General features: G+C 44.1%; 1 protein-coding gene across 1 annotated transcript; it reads left to right on the top strand.

Moving 5' to 3' along the window:
* Positions 1–1065: 1065 nt before the first annotated feature.
* On the top strand, positions 1066–20858 carry LOC121330942 (protein FAM78B). Its single transcript, XM_041277939.1, has 2 exons — positions 1066–1348; positions 14636–20858. Exons 1-2 carry the CDS (start codon positions 1086–1088, stop codon positions 15156–15158), a joined length of 786 nt encoding a protein of 261 aa, XP_041133873.1. The 5' UTR covers positions 1066–1085; the 3' UTR covers positions 15159–20858.
* The last annotated feature ends 251 nt before the right edge of the window (positions 20859–21109 follow it).

The raw sequence follows: 21109 nt of genomic DNA, 5'->3' as shown, positions 1-21109 counted from the left end.
TTTTTGGATTGGATTAAAAATTAACAACAACAGAGCAATCGTAAGTTGAAATAATATGCATCAACCTGTATAATAAATATAAAGCTTACTATCGTTTCTGTGCGTATGATTCGTTGATTCGTAAGATACGCCGGAACCCCATGGCGGACAAACCACAGCACAGCAGTCAAAAAAAAAAGATAATATTTTTTTTAAACGCGCTTCATTCAGCATCAGCACCAGCACCAGCACATCACCGGGCTCGTCAGTCCATCAATGGGGTGCCGACGGAGACAAGAGAAGACGGTTTGTGTTCTTTAACAAAACACGACTAACACTTACACGGGGAATTAGACTGCATGCGTTTCTTTCTTTTGCAAAAAATAAAATAAAGGAGGGAGAGGGGAAAGGAGATGACCACGAAATGGAAGATGTGGCAGTGGGAGACAGCCCGCCCGGCTGTGCTCTCGCTATCCGCTTTGCCTCTAGCCTAGCAGGTATGCCGGTACTGCTGGGCTCACCCTTCGCTCTTCTGCATTCCCTGCGACTCGGACGGGAAAGCCGCGCATCCCTCCTTTCTCCTCCTCTGATCTGGCCGCTGACATGCGGCTGCCCTGTCTTCGTCTGATTCCCTGCTCCTGTTTGTGACATGACAGCGAGGGGGAAAAAGAAAAAAGGAGCACAGACCGGGGGCCGGACGCGTGGATTTCAAGAGAAAGGACAGAAGATAAGAGATAATCAGGTGAATGGTTAAAAGATGGGGGGATCTTCACAAATACAGCCTAGCCTGGTGGGCACCTGAGAAGGATTCCCCTGAACATCGCTCCTGTTGAGCTGCTGCCGCTGGCTGCCTTTGAAATAGCTCAGAATTCGCGTTTTAAAAATTGGCATTGTTTAATTTGAATTGGCATTTATTGAATTTGAATTTTTAATAATATATATATATATATATATATATATATATATATATATATATATATATATATATATAGTTAATAACGATACATTGCTATTAAATTTAATATTATTTATTATTATTATTATTATTATTATTATTATTATTAATTAAATTAATTAATTAATTAATTAATTAATGAACGCGCACCATGGGTTGCATACAAAGCATTACTTGCAAATCGAGGATCAGAAGAGAGAATATCGTGGTATATGATGTGTCCGCTACCATTGATCAGTGCCCCACGGTGATCGAGGAGAACTCCCCGATTGTTTTAAGGTACAAGACCCCGTACTTCAAGGCGTCTTGCCGGGTGGTGATGCCCCCGGTCCCCCGGAACGAAACTTGGGTGGTCGGCTGGATCCAAACCTGCAACCAGATGGAATTCTACAACACGTACAGTGACGTGGGCATGTAAGCACCCTGCTTTACTCCTTGTAAGCGACAGTTCTGCGCTGTCAGCGCTGATGTGTGCAACCTGAGCTTCACCTAATGCACTCATACTGTGGACAGATAAACCCCTCAAAACATTATTATACCTTCCTGCCTACCTGCATGTAGTGCTACATACCAATAGAACTTTTAAGGGTGAATATGAAAGCTATACGTTAGGGTATATGTCTATTGACAGTTAATTCTCCTAGTCTATACCAGCCTATATCCATCCAGTTCCCCACTTTATATATATATATATATATATATATATATATGTGTGTGTGTGTGTGTGTGTGTGTGTGTGTGTGTGTGTGTGTGTGTGTGTGTGTGCACAATCATGTGACATCATTGTGTGTATGTACATCTATGTACACATGCCCACTCTAAGCAAACACAGTTGAAATGTGTTGAAAACCAGTTTCTGATTGAGTGTTTGTATTAATGTAACCTCACTGACAGCTTGCAAAGATGGAGTCAGGTGTTTTCTCCACTATGTAAAGATTATTATTTAGAGTGTGTATCTATGTATATAAAGGGAACAACACATTTGAAATCCCTTTGTCAGTTGGTTTGCAGGTCCAACATGACCAGCCAACACAGTGATCCATTGTGAGGAGTCTTCAAAGCTGTAAACTGCTCTGGAGGGATACAGGACCATTCCTCAGTGCTTACTCTTATTGCATATTCCTGCAGGGAAGCTGGGGTGGACCTCTGCAGTGAAGCCTGTTCTTTAGAATAGCTCAGTCATGTGAGGGGCAGCCAGTCTACTGCAAGTTTATCTGATTAACTGACTAATCCCTTTGTGTCAGAGAGTGTCCATGTGTGTGCATGTGTGTGTATGTCGTGTGTATGTGCGTGTGTCCGCGTGTATGTGTGTGTGTGCGTGTGTCCATGTGTGTGTCCGCCTGTGTGCGTGTGTGCAGGTCCATGTGCGTGTGTGTGTGTGTGGCTGCTCCTTTTACTGCTGTATTAACATGCCCAGTAAACTGTAAAGTCAGCAAGTTATAATGTTTATGAGATCAATAAAGCTGAAGCGTCAGTCTTCGAAATGCACACTCCTTAATCAGAAGTGCACACTGCCTTCATACAAGGCATTAAACTGTTTAGCATCTACATTTCCTGGATCCCTGACACCACTCAGCAGGAAAGTGATTGGGATGGGCCAGGAAAATACACAACCCCTTCCCTGTTTCAATATATATGAAGCTATTCCCCTTTTAATAGCAGAAACAGATTGACCTGCCTTATCATATTAGCTTTATAGAAACAGATCATTTCAGTGAGCTGCAGATGATCTTATTAAAGATGGAAATTACGAAGGAGCATGCACAGAAGCCAGGAATAGAACCACAGGGCATTCCTGAAAGAAAAGTACAGGACCGGACATAGATCTGGAACAGAGCTTCCCACAGAGAGGTTCCACTTTCACTTTGTCTGGATTTTCCCTCATTCACTAGATGGACCAGAAATAAACTTGACCCAGCTCAGAGTAGTGATGTGTTCTAATTGGATTCTGTACCATTGTGACCCAGCTCAGAGTAGTGATGTGTTCTGATTGGAATCTGTACCATTCTGACCCAGCTCAGAGTAGTGATGTGTTCTGTTTGGAATCTGTACCATTGTGACCCAGCTCAGAGTAGTGATGTGTTCTGATTGGAATCTGTACCATTCTGACCCAGCTCAGAGTAATGATGTGTTCTGATTGGAATCTGTACCATTGTGACCCAGCTCAGAGTAGTGATGTGTTCTGTTTGGAATCTGTACCATTGTGACCCAGCTCAGAGTAGTGATGTGTTCTGTTTGGAATCTGTACCATTGTGACCCAGCTCAGAGTAGTGATGTGTTCTGATTGGAATCTGTACCATTCTGACCCAGCTCAGAGTAATGATGTGTTCTGATTGGAATCTGTACCATTCTGACTCAGCTCAGAGTAATGATGTGTTCTGATTGGAATCTGTAAATCCCTTGTCTGCTGATTTTGTTTTATTTTTTTGATAACTAAGAATTTCAGCCCATCCAGGCTCATCTCTTGTGAGCTTACTATCTCCTACTGGGCAGATCTAAGAACATAAGAAAGTTTACAAACGAGAGGAGGCCATTCAGCCCATCTTGCTCGTTTGGTTGTTAGTAGCTTATTGATCCCAAAATCTCATCAAGCAGCTTCTTGAAGGGTCCCAGGGTGTCAGCTTCAACAACATTACTGGGGAGTTGATTCCAGACCCTCACAATTCTCTGTGTAAAAAAGTGCCTCCTATTTTCTGTTATGAATGCCCCTTTATCTAATCTCCATTTGTGACCCCTGGTCCTTGTTTCTTTTTTCAGGCTGAAAAAGTCCCTTGGGTCGACACTGTCAATACCTTTTAGAATTTTGAATGCTTGAATTAGGTCGCCACGTAGTCTTCTTTGTTCAAGACTGAACAGATTCAGTTCTTTTAGCCTGTCTGCATATGACATGCCTTTTAAGCCCGGAATAATTCTGGTCGCTCTTCTTTGCACTCTTTCTAGAGCAGCAATATCTTTTTTATAGCGAGGTGACCAGAACTGCACACAATATTCAAGATGAGGTCTTACTAGTGCATTGTACAGTTTTAACATTACTTCCCTTGATTTAAATTCAACACTTTTCACAATGTATCCGAGCATCTTGTTAGTCTTTTTTATAGCTTCCCCACATTGTCTAGATGAAGACATTTCTGAGTCAACAAAAACTGCTAGGTCTTTTTCATAGATTCCTTCTCCAATTTCAGTATCTCCCATATGATATTTATAATGTACATTTTTATTTCCTGCGTGCAGTACCTTACACTTTTCTCTATTAAATGTCATTTGCCATGTGTCTGCCCAGTTCTGAATCTTGTCTAGATCATTTTGAATGACCTTTGCTGCTGCAACAGTGTTTGCCACTCCTCCTACTTTTGTGTCGTCTGCAAATTTAACAAGTTTGCTTACAATACCGGAATCTAATGTGCGGGACTTTGTCAAAAGCTTTCTGGAAATCTAAATAAACCATGTCATATGCTTTGCAATTATCCATTATCGATGTTGCATCCTCAAAAAAATCAAGCAAGTTAGTTAGACACGATCTCCCTTTCCTAAAACTATGTTGACTGTCTCCCAGGACCCTGTTATCATATAGGTAATTTTCCATTTTGGATCTTATTATAGTTTCCATAAGTTTCCATCTAATTTAAAAGCACAGAATTGAGTCTTTTTCCCCAGTGTTTTAGATCCTACTACTTCACCTGGTAGGCTATTCCATGCATTTATAACTCAGCATCTATGCATGCCATCTTGTTCTTCTCTCTGTGCTAAACTTGAAGTCGTGTCTTGGGTTAACTTTATCTGTAGTATGTATGATTTTCTAGACTTCAAACAAGTCACCCTTTCACTTCTTTTTTAAGCTGAAGAGATCTAATTATTTTAACCTCTCCACCTGTCATTTGTCCTGGGATCAGCCTAGCTGCACATTGCACACAAAAACAAAACTCTGTGAGAGGTGCCGCTTAGACATCAATTAGCAAAATCTCGACTCCATTAGTATTTAAAGAGGGATTATGGGTCTAAGCTATTTCTGCCTGTCTTTTGCTGTTGTTAGAATTGTGGCTATAACTCTTTAACTGTAAAGGTTACAGGTACATGGCATACCTGTAACCTTTATAGTGAAAACGTGAAATAGTCTGAAACTCACCCTGTTCAATACAGATAACAAAAAACACAGAAAAATAGACATACTTTTTAGAAAGAAAAAAAAAACATTTATTGTTTGTAAAAAATATTTTAGCATGGCCAGCTTGAATCTGACAGTGTACAATGAAACTTCAACATGTAGGGAACAATTTTAACAAATTGAATAATAAATAAATGAATTATGGTCATACATACAAAAGGGACCAAAAAAAAAAATGGATTAATTGAAAATGTGCAAAAAAAGAAACAAAAAACCCATTCAAATTATTCATCCCAGGCACCCTGATCATGTGGGACAAGATGGGGCAGCCACTATGATCACAGTAACGAGCCCCTTGGCTTGTGTGCGCTAGCTTTGCTGAATCCTTCCCTGAGCTTTACCAGACTTCCCTGTATAATGTGACTGCAGAGGGACTGTAAGCTTCTTGAATCAGCATAACAGACTGCTGTACCATTTCACTTTCCAATATACCATTCATGAAAGGGTTGTGTTCCTGTAACCTCTAGGTATTATTTCACAGAGCCTCGCAGTGCATTGAATCAGCAGTGCTAGAACTAGATGTATAGCTAGCCATTTCTTTCACAGTCAGTTCTAGTTATTTAGGATGTGTTTAGATCTGAAAGATAGTTGAGATTGCATGTGCTATTGCACTGGTTTAGATCTGAAAGATAGTTGAGATTGAATGTGCTATTGCACTGGTTTAGATCTGAAAGATAGTTGGATTGCATGTGCTATTGCACTGGTTTAGATCTGAAAGATAGTTGAGATTGAATGTGCTATTGCATTGGTTTAGATCTGAAAGATAGTTGAGATTGCATGTGCTATTGCATTGGTTTAGATCTGATAGATAGTTGAGATTGCATGTGCTATTGCATTGGTTTAGATCTGAAAGATAGTTGAGATTGCATGTGCTATTGCATTGGTTTAGATCCGAAAGATAGTTGGATTGCATGTGCTATTGCACTGGTTTAGATCTGAAAGATAGTTGGATTGCATTTGCTATTGCACTGGTTTAGATCTGAAAGATAGTTGAGATTGCATGTGCTATTGCACTGGTTTAGATCTGAAAGATAGTTGAGATTGCATGTGCTATTGCACTGGTTTAGATCTGAAAGATAGTTGGATTGCATGTGCTATTGCACTGGTTTAGATCTGAAAGATAGTTGAGATTGCATGTGCTATTGCACTGGTTTAGATCTGAAAGATAGTTGAGCTTGCATGTGCTATTGCATTGGTTTAGATCTGAAAGATAGTTGAGATTGCATGTGCTATTGCATTGGTTTAGATCTGAAAGATAATTGAGATTGCATGTGCTATTGCACTGGTTTAGATCTGAAAGATAGTTGAGCTTGCATGTGCTATTGCACTGGTTTAGATCTGAAAGATAGTTGAGATTGCATGTGCTATTGCATTGGTTTAGATCTGAAAGATAGTTGAGATTGCATTTGCTATTGCACTGGTTTAGATCTGAAAGATAGTTGAGATTGCATGTGCTATTGCACTGGTTTAGATCTGAAAGATAGTTGGATTGCATGTGCTATTGCACTGGTTTAGATCTGAAAGATAGTTGAGATTGCATGTGCTATTGCACTGGTTTAGATCTGAAAGATAGTTGAGATTGCATGTGCTGTTACACTGGTTTAGATCTGAAAGTGCATTATTATTATTGGTACGAGTCTTATTCCCTGGAGGACTTGTTTTTTCCTGCATTTTCAGTTCTATTTAGGCCTCCTCTCTCCCCTGTAATATTGGATTTAATGCACTGCTGCCTGGAGCTCAGCAGATTCCAGGAGTGCTGCAGTTAGAAAAAGATGATTGAAGTCATCCTGTCCCACAGCTCCTGCTGTGCTGACGCAGGCTCTGGGGAGAGCTGCTCTCCTCTCTCTGTCACGGGGCTGTGACCTGAGCTGAGACTCCAGTGGGACTGGCCATCTGTCTCGTGTCCTCCTTCATTACAGTACCCCCCTTAATCAGCACATGTCATTTGAATTGCTTCTTTATTATTGCATATCCCTTGTTGCTTGTTTATTGTTTCTGCAATAATTCCGAGTGGCTCTAGGTCCTGTTGCTTATTATCTTTTTTTTATTTCTAAATCTGCTTTCACCTGGCTTTGCACTTGGTTTGAGCTTGCCTGGAGACATTCAGATGAGGTCCTATGACCTGTGACACAGAGACTGAACTAGTTCCCGTTTGAAGAATCAGTTCCTACAGAGTGTCACATTTATTTCAAAGATTCTGAAGAGGATTACAACGTCCTGTGCTACGCAGTCTTATGACTTCATCTCCAAATCGAAACGTTGTGTCCCAGGAGCGGCTTCCGACAAATAGATTTAAAAATTTTTTTTGCTTTGTCTTCAAAACTAGAAAAAACGTTAATAGAAATGAGATGAATAGCTGATTGACTACTCCCGAAAGAGAAGAGTGCATCACACCACCCTGCAGAACAGATGAGAGAGAAAATACAAAAAATGAATCCCCCCCAATCTCTGCAGCTGCGTCTTCATTGCCTGACCTTGACTGACCTCTCACAGCTATCAGGGGTCTCAACTTGGGGGGGGGTGGGGGGGCAGTGTCCTTTAAGTCTGAAAGCTGATATCCTGAACACACCTATTATCATACAAACAATTATATTCACAGTAAACGATTGTAAGGATTAATAATTGTGCTGCCTTAGAGGACGATGCACCCAATGGTGACCTCAGCATCGTTCTCAGTGAGCACTACAGCTGAACAATCTGTGTGCATCATTAACATTATTATTGTTATTATTATTATTATTGAAATGCTTTACCTCTGTGCTTTACAACGCTTGTGAATGGCTTTACCATAAGTTCACTGTGCTTTATTACACTTTGTTATGATTTCACTATGGGGAGTCTTTATAAGGGAGGTGCTTAGTCTAATTTCTTTAAATCCTTAAAGCTGTTCCAAACTATGAAGAAACCGCTTAGTTGCGGCTAGGCCCAGTTGCATTGCTAGTTTTATATTATTAAAATTGTTTTCCCCCACAGTAGCAGTTCAAAATGGCAAACTGATGTCTTAAACACTTTAAATAAAAAAGAAAGAAAAGGCTGGAGGTGCAGTATATGAATAAATGCAGTCATCATTATATTGTGCTGCTTCCTAGCTCTCGCACATTCACCCAGAATGTGTTCTGTGCCACAATGTAGAACAACAATACCAGGTTTAAAAAGAATATGCCAAGCTCTGTTTTTATGAGCCCTAAACAAGCGTCACTCATCTGCTGTTGCAGAGCCCTTCAGTTGAGCTGAAAGCACAGGCATCAGCCTCTATAACCAGCATTATTACCCTTTTCTGTGATGCTATGTATGAACTGCTGTTCCTCTACAGAGGTATAGTGAGAGAGCCCTGCCCTTCTAAAAGTGTACCATAGTACAAATCCTAATAAAGTGAAAGCATGGTAACACACAGGTGTTAGAAGGAAATAACAATAGTGCACTAACACAAGGAATCGAGGATCAGTGTGTATCTCAATATTGCAGCTCAAGTTACTGGGCAGCCTGCAGTCTCACTAAACTCCATTGTTATCAACTTACTGCACTTTCACTGAAAACGTACACACAGCTCTGCAGTGCAGGGGGCAGAAACAGGCGCGGGTCCAGCTTTTGCTACCAAACCCACCCGCTTGCTCCCATTATAGATCCATGTGGTAAATCATTTGCGAGTGCACATAGGTGTGATCTGCAGTGTTAGGCAAACACCCCCCTGGTTAGTTTTCATTTCGATAGAAAGGCTGGCACAGGTGGTTCAAATAAAGTAATTAAGCCTCATTAACTAGATAACTTGATTGAGGAGTTGGATTCGTCACCTTGGAAACTCGCAGGCTGCAGGAAGCCCTTTCAGACAGGCTACAGACCATTGCACCCTCCCTGACTCTTTCTGAGAGTTTCAGAGCAGACAATAGCAGACACTCTGTGTTCTTATTGCACACTAATAACAGACTTCTTTATGTGAGAAGCTCTCGAGCACGAATTAGCCCCATTATCCCTTGAGCTTAACTCCTGCTGCCAAAAGACATGCCAACACGGTATCTTTCTACAGACAACATAGCAATTATTGTGCTGACTCACTGTGTGTTTGTTTTAGTTGGGATATTATGTGCCAAGCCAAGTTGGCTGCCATATATTGGCGTCTAGTATGAATCCTTGCATATAGGACTCTTGTATACAAAGGCATAACTCTAGGGTTATGGAAAGTCTATTTTGATGAACTAAATCAAGTTTGGCATTCATGCTTGGTTTTTAGGCTTTATTTAACCTACCGCTGAGGAAAGTGTGCTGAATACCAGGTTTTATTTCAAACTCTTAAATTTGTTGTCTCAAACATGATACATCTTGCCCTTGGTGTGTTCCATACAGAACGCTGGCATTCCACACAGGCAACATATGGTTCTATTCAGAACACCTAGGAGCATTCTTGCCTCGTGCGTAGCTCAGTTATTTCCTTAGGCATGACTGAGTTTCCATTTCTTAGCACAGAGAAGTATATGCTGCAGTGTATTCCAGTGTCCCTGTATGACCTCAGCCGTAGAATATAACTGTCTGCATGATGGGCATAATCTATGTGGTCTGATGATGTCAAACATTAAAATAACGCTTGGTGGCACTTCGATGAGCAATTGGATGCCATTATCGCTGAAGTCAGAGCAATATCGATCACAGTCATGCTGCTGGATTTGTATTAGTATGAGAATTTGTTTTCATGCTCTGTAATAATGATTCCATTTTGATAGATGTATTTTTTTATTCAAACTGATATGCATCACATAGAACTAAAAGTATGGTAAACAGCAATTCAACATGCCTCAAATGATGTTCTATCACAAAGTGACATACCACATTGCAGTCATAACATTGTCCTGAGATAACAACAATATATAAGTATACCAAAAAGAAGTGGGCCATCACTCAGTGTGAGGTCATGTCCCTTTTACCAACAATTAATATTAATCAGTCTGAACCGATATATGTAAAATTGCGACAACTTATAAAACATATTGTAAGTTGATAGCCTAATACAGAACTAAAGTAATATTTACCATGTCTGGACAAATTAGAACGTTGCTTTTGGTTGTAAGGAATTCAGTGAACTAACCTCTAGATCTGACTTTTATAGGCTCTGTCGGAGCTATTTACAAAGTAAAGGTTATACAGAAAACAAAGCTTATTGCAACACCTCCCAAACCCAGCAGTCAGGTGTAAGATTGTTAAAGAGTTATTGTTTTCACCTCTAGCCACCAATGCACTGAACTGCCTCAAACCTCTCTGTAGACTGGCTGTGAATGCAAGCTTTGAATGCTGATGTGAAATACATTAAAACATTGTTTCAGTGCTTTTAATAATCTGTAATGCAGTCATTGTCAGCAGCCAGATTGTTAGTGTTGCAGTTTGAGTTCAATTAGGTGTTACTGCTTTCACAGTAGTGTCAGGAGACCAGCGGTTTTCACTTCTCAAATTGAAAATGTACTGTGAATCATTTTCACATATGGTCCCTGCAGTAATTTTAAAAAGTTTCAAGAAGTTATTCAAACTATGAAACAGAATATCTGCTATTGTATCTGATCAAAATCTAACTACATGAGGTTTAGAAAAACAATAAAACTGATATTAGATGATAGAAGGGTAATAAAACTGATATTAGATGATAGAAGGGTAATAAAACTGATATTAGATGATAGGGTGTGGCAGAGCAAAGCTCTGCCCTTTTAAATTGGCAGGGATGGGGTTAACTTCCCCTGCCTGCCTGGGTTTATTATGTTCAGGTGGCTGGGGTTGATTAGTTGATTAGGTTGATTAACGATCAATCAGCGCCCAGCCACCTGATATAAAAGGAGGCCTCTGCTTCTCATTTGGGAGGGAGGGAGCTGAGGAAGCAGGTTGGTGTTTGTTTTGTGGTTTTTTGAATTTTCTAAATCCAGTGAAGGCATTGCCCAGCCTGGAAACTTTATTTTTGTGAGTTTTGTTTTTGCTTTATTTGTGTTTGAGTATCTGTTATTTTGCCCTTGTGCACTTTATTTTTGTTTATTTATAATAAAATAGTTATTTTTTTTTGAACTGCAGTCTGTCTCTGGGCCTCTATCCACTCGCCAGCCTGCCACATTTGGTGTCAGAAGTGGGATAGCGCCACCTAGAGGCTCAGAGCAGTATTTATTTATTTTTTTTTTTTTGGGAAAAAAAAAAAATGGGAAAGAAGAGCAGACAGCGGCAAAGGCAGGAAAAAAGCAGCTGAAGAAATGTAAGCTGCTGCAGCCACCGCTGGAGGACCCGGCCAGCCTCTTCCCCTGGTGTTCCTGGTGCGGGAAGGAGGACCATCGTTGGCGGTCCTGCCCAGACGTGCCACCGGCAAACTGGTGTGGCCGGTGTGAGGAGGACGGCCACAACTGGGCAGGATGCCCCTACAACCAGGCCCAGGAAGAGGTGCCTTGTTCACCCCGGGCATCAGGGGCCACCCCACTACCTCTAGCACCACCACCTTCACCACCGTCCCAGGAGATCTGGGACTGGTTGATGCACCCTGAGGCAGACCTCGTCCACGATCTCCCCATAGTTATCAACACGCTGTGGCGTCGAGATGGGGAGAGGTGGGAACAGTGGGAGGAACAACACCACCCGGCATCCTTCCCAGAGGTTGCCCTCATGGTGGTTAATTACCTGGCGGTAGACATGGGAGATCCCCCGGTCACTCCAATAAAGAGAGGTGAGCCGCCTTCCCGAGAGCCAGAGAGGGGTGAGCCGCCTTCCCGGGAGCCAGAGAGGGAGGAGGAGCTGCCGTCGCTCCCAGAGCCAGAGAGGGGTGAGGAGCTGCCGTCGTCCCCAGAGCCAGAGAGGGGTGAGGAGCCGCCGTCGTCCCCAGAGCCAGAGAGGGGTGAGGAGCCTCCGTCGTCCCCAGAGCCAGAGAGGGAGGAGGAGCCTGCCGTCGCTCCCAGAGCCAGAGAGGGGTGAGGAGCTGCCGTCGCTCCCAGAGCCAGAGAGAGAGGAGCTGCCGAGGAGCCAGAGAGGGGGGAGGATCCGTCGCTCCCAGAGCCAGAGAGGGAGGAGGATCTGCTGTCGCTCCCAGAGCCAGAGAGGGAGGAGGATCTGCCGTCGCTCCCAGAGCCAGAGAGGGAGGAGGATCTGCCGTCGCTCCCAGAGCCAGAGAGGGAGGAGGATCTGCTGTCGCTCCCAGAGCCAGAGAGGGAGGAGGATCTGCTGTCGCTCCCAGAGCCAGAGAGGGAGGAGGATCTGCCGTCGCTCCCAGAGCCAGAGAGGGAGGAGGATCTGCCGTCGCTCCCAGAGCCAGAGAGGGGTGAGGAGCTGCCGTCGCTCCCAGAGCCAGAGAGGGGTGAGGAGCAGCCGTCGCTCCCAGAGCCAGAGAGGGGTGAGGATCTGCCGTCGCTCCCAGAGCCAGAGAGGGGTGAGGAGCTGCCGTCGCTCCCAGAGCCAGAGAGGGAGGAGGATCTGCCGTCGTTCCCAGAGCCAGAGAGGGAGGAGGATCGGCCGTCGTTCCCAGAGCCAGAGAGGGAGGAGGATCTGCCGTCGCTCCCAGAGAGAGAGAGGGAGGAGGATCTGCTGTCGCTCCCAGAGCCAGAGAGGGAGGAGGATCTGCTGTCGCTCCCAGAGCCAGAGAGGGAGGAGGAGCCTCCGTCGCTCCCAGAGCCAGAGAGGGAGGAGGATCTGCCGTCGCTCCTCAGAGCCCGAGAGGGAGGAGCCGCCGCCGCTCTCAGAGCCAGAGGGAGCCGGGCCGCCTGGGCCGCCGCCTCCGCCTCCGCCACCAGAGGGAGCCGGGCCGCCGCCTCGCCGCCTCCGCCACCAGAGGGAGCCGGGCCGCCGCCTCCGCCTCCGCCACCAGAGGGAGCCGGGCCGCCGCCTCCGCCTCCGCCACCAGAGGGAGCCGGGCCGCCGTCGCCGCCTCCGCCACCAGAGGGAGCCGGGCCGCCCGCCGCCGCCTCCGCCACCAGAGGGAGCCGGGCCGCCGCCGCCGCCTCCGCCACCAGAGGGAGCCGGGCCGCCGCCGCCGCCTCCGCCACCAGAGGGAGCCGGGCCGCCGCCGCCGCCTCCGCCACCAGAGGGAGCCGGGCCGCCGTCGCCGCCGCCTCCGCCACCAGAGGGAGCCGGGCCGCCGCCGCCGCCTCCGCCACCAGAGGGAGCCGGGCCGCCGTCGCCGCCGCCTCCGCCACCAGAGGGAGCCGGGCCGCCGTCGCCGCCTCCGCCACCAGAGGGAGCCGGGCCGCCGTCGCCATGCTACCTTGGACATTCGGGGCCCCCTCAACCAAAGAAGGCTTGGGGGCTCCGACATCAACCCCGCCCACCACCACCCACCATAACAGCCCACCCAAGGGACATAATTGGACTCTTGGGGGGGGGGGGGGGGGGGGGGAGTTGGCCGATTGCGGCCGGTGTACGTTGTACATGGGGGGAGGTGTGTGGCAGAGCAAAGCTCTGCCCTTTTAAATTGGCAGGGATGGGGTTAACTTCCCCTGCCTGCCTGGGTTTATTATGTTCAGGTGGCTGGGGTTGATTAGTTGATTAGGTTGATTAACGATCAATCAGCGCCCAGCCACCTGATATAAAAGGAGGCCTCAGCTTCTCATTTGGGAGAGAGGGAGCTGAGGAAGCAGGTTGGTGTTTGTTTTTGTGGTTTTTGAATTTTCTAAATCCAGTGAAGGCATTGCCCAGCCTGGAAACTTTATTTTTGTGAGTTTTGTTTTTGCTTTATTTGTGTTTGAGTATCTGTTATTTTGCCCTTGTGCACTTTATTTTTGTTTATTTATAATAAAATAGTTATTTTTTTTTGAACTGCAGTCTGTCTCTGGGCCTCTATCCACTCGCCAGCCTGCCACAGAAGGGTAAAGGATTTCCCCGCTCATTATCATAATGATTTAGATAATCTGGTTTGCCAGACTCTCAGAGATATTTACTCCAATCATCAAAACACACCCAAACTAGAAATAAATAACTCAGACATTTATTGCAGGGTCTTGTGCATAGGCTAAAGCTGTTTATTATTCATTTTGGAGCAAATAGTTTTGAGAATCCTTTATTTCCACTTTGACGCTAAGGAGAGGTTTTCTGGTCCTACAGCTCTCAATCCTCTCTAGAACTCCCCGGGGTGTGTGGATTACAGCTAGTGAGGCAGCCTGGGGTACTCCTGCTGGAGACTGCTTACCAGTGTTACTGAACATGCCCTACTACTGCTGCTACTAACTACAATGAGGAGATTTTACAGGTCGAGGTTCAGAGAGAAATATGTAAGGAAAGTACCAGATCCCCAAGGACCTGTCACAGTTTAATCAACCCACTAAACTCATTCTGTGTAAATCTGCTATCATTGGAAAAAAAGCAAACTCCATGCAGACACAAAACAGTTTCTGTGTAAATTCAGAACCATCCATAAAGCAATGGCATATTGAAAAGGGTGACTCCTTTTTGTTTATTAGGCAGTGAATCTGTTTTGCAGTTTACACTTAATGATACAATCACGCCTTTAAGACAAGTCGTTCCAAATGCCTGTCACGCAGGAGCAGGGTCGATGCAGTTTTGCCCCCTACTCGAATTGTCCTCTCTGTCTCCCTCTGCAGGTCCAGCTGGGAACTGCCCGACCTGCGTGAAGGCAGGGTGAAAGCCATCAGCGACTCAGACGGCGTCAGCTACCCTTGGTACGGCAACACCACGGAGACGGTGACGCTGGTCGGCCCCACCAGCAAGGTCTCCCGCTTCACCGTCAGCATGAACGACAACTTCTACCCCAGCGTGACCTGGGCCGTGCCGGTCAGCGACAGCAACCTGCCCATGCTGACCCGCATCAAACGGGACCAGAGCTTCACCACCTGGCTGGTGGCTCTCAACACCGCCACCAAGGAGAAGATCCTGCTGCAAACCATCAAGTGGAGGATGCGAGTGGACATCGAGGTGGACCCCTACCAGCCCCTGGGACAGCGTGCGAGGCTGGCGGGGCAAGCGCAGCAGGAGCAGCCCAGAGTGCTCACCAGGATGGAAGCGATCCCTGCCAATGCCCTGGTCAAACCCAACGCCAACGACGCACAAGTGCTCATGTGGAGGCCCAAGAGAGGGCCCCCGATGGTGGTCATTCCTCCCAAATAGGACCGTTTACCTTCAAACAGGAGGATTTGAAAAGCAAAACCAAGCAACAGCAAAGATAGATACTCACGCATCTATCCAGTAACACCAATGCAGTTCATTTCGAGACAGTAGTGATGCGCATTTGGCCGACTGGCAAGACGAGACAGGAGGGAAAGGCAGTCCTGTTAAAGCTGTACTGACGTGTGTTGCTGCCCGCACAGGATTCAGGTTTCAGGCTGCATGTTTGGGATAAGGGAAGGGTAACGGGTTGGGGTTTGGTAGGTGGAGAAGTGTTTACAGTACTTGGACTACTGTAGTTCGATAGTGAGGTGCAAACCAAGTTGGCCTTTAAAAAAACTAAACAAAATGAAGAAACAGATGTCATTATTTCTTTCCTATGGTACATTACTAGTCTGATATGGGGGAAAAAGGGCAAGTATTGATCAAAATCGACCTGCAGCTGGATTCAGCTAACTGATGGATCAATAAAACACAAGAGGTGGTGTCTTGGGGTGGCTCTGTGTGCTATGCAGCTTGTCACACGCGGCGCTGGGTATTGATGCACACAGATTCCTTTTTAGTGTTGTTTGTACTTTGTTTTAGTGAAAGACTCGGTTGATCCTGATCTTGATCTTGATATTTGTTTTTAGTGTTGTTTGTACTTTGTTTTCGTGAAAGACTCGGTTGATCCTGATCTTGATCTTGATATTTGTTTTTAGTGTTGTTTGTACTTTGTTTTCGTGAAAGACTCGGTTGATCCTGATCTTGATCTTGATATTTGTTTTTAGTGTTGTTTGTACTTTGTTTTCGTGAAAGACTCGGTTGATCCTGATCTTGATCTTGATATTTGTTTTTAGTGTTGTTTGTACTTTGTTTTCGTGAAAGACTCGGTTGATCCTGATCTTGATCTTGATATTTGTTTTTAGTGTTGTTTGTACTTTGTTTTAGTGAAAGACTCGGTTGATCCTGATCTTGATCTTGATATTTGTTTTTAGTGTTGTTTGTACTTTGTTTTCGTGAAAGACTCGGTTGATCCTGATCTTGATCTTGATATTTGTTTTTAGTGTTGTTTGTACTTTGTTTTCGTGAAAGACTCGGTTGATCCTGATCTTGATCTTGATATTTGTTTTTAGTGTTGTTTGTACTTTGTTTTCGTGAAAGACTCGGTTGATCCTGATCTTGATATTGATATTTGTTTTTAGTGTTGTTTGTACTTTGTTTTCGTGATAGACTCGGTTGATCCTGATCTTGATATTGATTGCCCAGTTGTTGTTTTATTGGGTGCGTCGCGTTTTACTGTTTCCCTGTGTGCATCGTTTCTTGGTTGAGCTGCTTCTTCAAGGGCAGGAATTGGTTAATAACATGCGGCTTGTGAGACCCGTTATGGATTTTGATGTTAATGCTTGGAGATGCAATTGGGGAATACTGCTGTACTTGGATTTAAATTAATATAGTCTGGATTTTTCTTTTGGGTAACATTTACACTATGCAGAGCTCTGGAGTGAAGCACGGTACCTATCTTAACCTTCAGCCCTTAATATATGTTTATAATAGACAGAGTGTTTCCCGTGTACAGCCCTGTTAAAGCTTGCTTTGTTACATTCTATTTTATAAGCCGAGTAGCACAGTGGAACTGTCCATGGTGCTGATTGTATGAACTGTGCCAGGATTCTCTACACAGGAGCCTTTTTATACAACTCAACAGGCACCAGCCAAGAAAAGGCTGAGCATTTTGTTCATGTTGCAGTGCTTTACTAAAAGAAGTGCATGCATGCAATATGTTTATAAAATGAAGCAAGAGTTAAAAAAAAAAAAAACGTGCCAACGTGTGTTTATTTTGACCAGTATGGTAAAAGTAAAAGAAAAATGAAACTACAAAGAATAACAAAGTGCTATACGAAATGTACTATAGAAACCCGCTAGCATCTGTACAAGTGGCTACATCTGGTTTAAATAGAAATTGGGGTATACTGGCTTGTGGGTGTGTGTGTGGGGGGGCGGGGGTGTGTGTGTCTTGAAATAGAGAATGATTCATCAACAGTGTGTCTGAAAAAACAATATGACCCTGTACTATCAAAACTTAATTAATTTCTAACTGCCAATGCAAATAAATGATTAACGCTCTCAGCTAAAAATGTGACTAATCTCAAATACACCAGTCGGGCCTTTCCTACGTTCTTCCTTGTCCTCAATCCTCAATCCGCATGTAAGCTGGTTGTGATATTGCACAGCTGTAGAGTTGAGCATCCTAAATCTTTTATCAAGCACATTTTCTTAAAAAGTATCTGTGTAATGCACTCTGGCACCAGTGAAGTATTCATTAAAGGGCACGTTTCTGTGAGATTTGATTCTCGTCTGCTTAATGTCCTGTTGCATTTAGATCATTATTTGCCATGGTTACTATAACTATTATAACTCATCCTGCAACTATTGCTCCTTAAAAGACTCCTCAGTATTGGAGAAGGATATCCGTGCTGCACAGGCTTTATTAACAGGTCTCGGTGCACAGCACAGCGTTATTAGGGACCCCAGAATCAATCTTCAGGAGTCTTTTCAGAAGCAGCATTTGCAGGAATCGTTAGTAAGCATGCCACATAATGATTTCAGAACACAAACAAAAGGTATTAAACAGAAGAGAAAGGACACATTTGGGAAAAGTAGATCATATAAAATATCCCTTTAACTTGAATTGCATACATTTTACTGTGTTCAGCATTGTCCTTTCATTTGGTTACAGTTTGTTTTGTGCTGTGCATTACTGATTAAAAACAAAACAGCAGTCAGTGAGTATTGATGAAGAGCAGATGTGTAGGCTTCATGTTAAAAAAATGTTCTGCTGCAGTATTTTCAGCAGATTACACCAGTACACAGAATAAGAATCTTAGCAGAATCCTTAGCTGTGATTGGTCTGGTTTTCTACTGATGTCATTTATAACAGGGGTAACTATAGCTATTGCTGCAGCACATCTGATTTTCTTGAACAAGTCTCTAGTGATTAGTCCTTTAAACAGTCGAGACCTTCGTTTCCCAGGGTTATTTTTACAAGTGAGAAACGTCTTGCCTCTCTCGAACATGTGCATGGTGATAATGAAACTGAGCAATGCGTTGATGCACACAGACACTCAGCAGCTGTGGCACTGTGACAGGCTTACATTACAGCACAATACTCGTGTCACAAAGGGCAGCGAGGAACGATGCGGGAGAGAACATCTTTTTGTTGAAGACATACACGTGCTTGATAATCTCTGCTGATGTGTTTAAAGATGGTAGATCTTGCTTTGGCTTGCAGAAGTATTGATCAGAGGTGTCTGATGCTCCAATAATTCTCCCTGTTCCACACAATACAGTTAGAGCCATTAAAGAGACTTCCAGTATCAATGAAGTTCAAGGCAGTGCATAGCTAATCAACAGCATATGTAGCTACAAGGAATACAACTCTTTAGACCCAGTACTGGAGCAAGTGATGCCCGACAACCATGCAGCATGAAAGAGCACACATCATCAGAAAAAAGGAAGTGCAATTTGGTGCAAATGACTATTTGACTATGATCATGTTCCTTCATTTCAAGGTCAACAATGCAAAAAAAAAGCTTATTCATATAATGTAAAAGCATTGTGCTGCATTCTTTTTTTTTTATTTGTTTTTGATTTGAAGGCACATTCTTTTCCAAGAAGAATGTGTCCCTCTGCATGAATGGAAGGTTGAAATGAACACAAACCAGCTAGAATGCAGTCCTCGTGCAAACAGCTTAGCGTGGAACAGCAGAGGGGTGTATCTCTGTGCTGACACCCCTGCACATAGGAATGGGATTGCCCCTTTGTGCACTGGCTACAGCAACTGCTGGGTGCCCATGAGGTACACAAGCGCCAGCAATGTGGAATTGTTTTGAGACTGTAACTTCAGCTTTCTTTCCCGTGCTATGTGATTCAATAGCTCTGCACTATGCTAATAGCAGCACGAGGGACGCTGCAGTAATGGTGTGAGTAATTGGTAGAATGGTACCACGATGTGTTTTTGGATATACCAAGGGTTTCACAACAGTATGAACGCAGACACACTGGCTCTCCATTCCACATCAGGGATGGAAATAAGGCTCCCCTTGCTTGTCAGTTTGATCCAATCGTTGCTTTGCTAGGAGTATAATAATACACCCCTGAACTTGTTACCTGTGCACAGGGGCTGATCAAGCTCCTATTAAAACTTAAGTTATTATCAAGACCACGGTTCAAAACACTTGTTTCTAAACCATTGTGTTGCTGGTCGTCTGCTATGGTTTGCTCTGGTTTCTTTGGTAATATACTGCTAGTATAACAGTATTACTATTGCATTTTTCAATGTGTTTTCTCTTGAATGTTCAGCCCCCAGAGGCGCACAGTGAGTATGACCAGATTAAGCCAGGCATTTTGTTCATACCACCTACACTTAGTGCATACTAATGTATTACTCAGAGTGCACTGAAGCGTTGCATGCAGCTTGCCATACCATTCATCATTCAGCGCCTCTCGAGGGAGGTATTTTTGTAAACTGATTTAAAACACACGACTCTGCTAAATAAAACACACTTATCACCCGTCACAGCCCACCTCCAGCTTGCAGAGCGCTCTGCATTAATTGCATTCTCAAACTGGTTCCAGCATCAATTACTTGCTTGCTTGAAATATTTATCAAGGTGTTTATTCAGGATAAAGATTTCCCCGACTTATATTGTTATCCTGGTGACAATAGCAGCGCTGCTTTGTTTAAACTAATGGAAAAGCCAATAAACATCTAATAAACATCCATTAAAATGGGTTTTAAAATGTTCTGAAGTAGAAGCCCCTCTTCCCAGCTCTGCATAAGTGCTGTGGCTTCAAGACGCTGTAGCCCAGTTCTCTAATCATTGAGCCACTCAAACCAGTTTAACACATGTGGAATCAGGTTTTACCACAGCGACTTTCTTTTGTTTGTTTTAAATACTCAAAGTTTGTAGCAAAGTGTTTTTTTTTTTTTAAGAATCATTTTCCCAGTCACCCGCCATCACAATAAAACAAAAAAGCTGGTGATACATGATAAATACGTGCTAAACATAAAGTGTGAAATTTTTTATTTTTTTTTTTAAACTGTGTTCCCGCACCTCCAATGTAACATACACCAGCCACAGTTTCTGGAGATGTTTGTGAGAGCTGGCAGGCGAGTCTCTCTCAGTAACAGCCTCGGCCCTAATTAAGCAATGACTGCAAAAAAAAAAAACAACCTCAAGACGCGAAGGCCAGGATGGCTCCTGCAGCACAGAGGAACCGCTTAGTCACTGTACAGAAAAAGAGCCTGGACACGACCCCCTTTTCACCAAACTCGAGGAGGGCATCACGCACTCCCGGCGTTCAGAGTCTGCGCCCTCTGCAGAAACGCACTTAATGAAAACGAACAGGCTGGGGAGCCGGTATCGAGCCTGGACCCACCCCACTTAACTGCATTCAGGATCAGATAAATGGGCGTCTACATCCCCTCTGTGCTGGAGCTCATCCCAGTTCAATAAGTATACTGTGCAACCGGCTTGGAGTTCATTGGACCCCAGAAGCACCGCAAAATCAGCAAGAGCTGTATTTCACGAGAGGCCTCTAATAAACTCCAAGGGAAACGTGCTGCTGTCTGTCTGTGGGTCGCTCTGCTCAGCTGTTGTGAATCCATTTGAAACACTAGGCTGGGTTTTTCACACTCTTAAGCTGGGCTGAAAAAGGGGATTTGAGTTACACGGGAGTAAAAAAAAAAAAAAAAAAAAGTTCAACATGCAATAAGCATAATTACAGAAACCGATTACAGCATCGGCTTGGGATATTACTGAATCAATTGACAACTTTATCATTGCAGATATCATTATTCATAACTCAACCGATCTGTTCACCCAGACCTTTAAAAACACTCCTCCGCCTACAGAAGACAGACAAACGATTTTAGCAATGCGCTTTGTATGATCACAAAAGAACGTGAGCGG

This window comes from Polyodon spathula, chromosome 18 (assembly GCF_017654505.1).
Source record: "Polyodon spathula isolate WHYD16114869_AA chromosome 18, ASM1765450v1, whole genome shotgun sequence".
Classification (NCBI taxonomy): domain Eukaryota; kingdom Metazoa; phylum Chordata; class Actinopteri; order Acipenseriformes; family Polyodontidae; genus Polyodon; species Polyodon spathula.
This window is presented reverse-complemented; position numbering and strand designations above follow the sequence as displayed.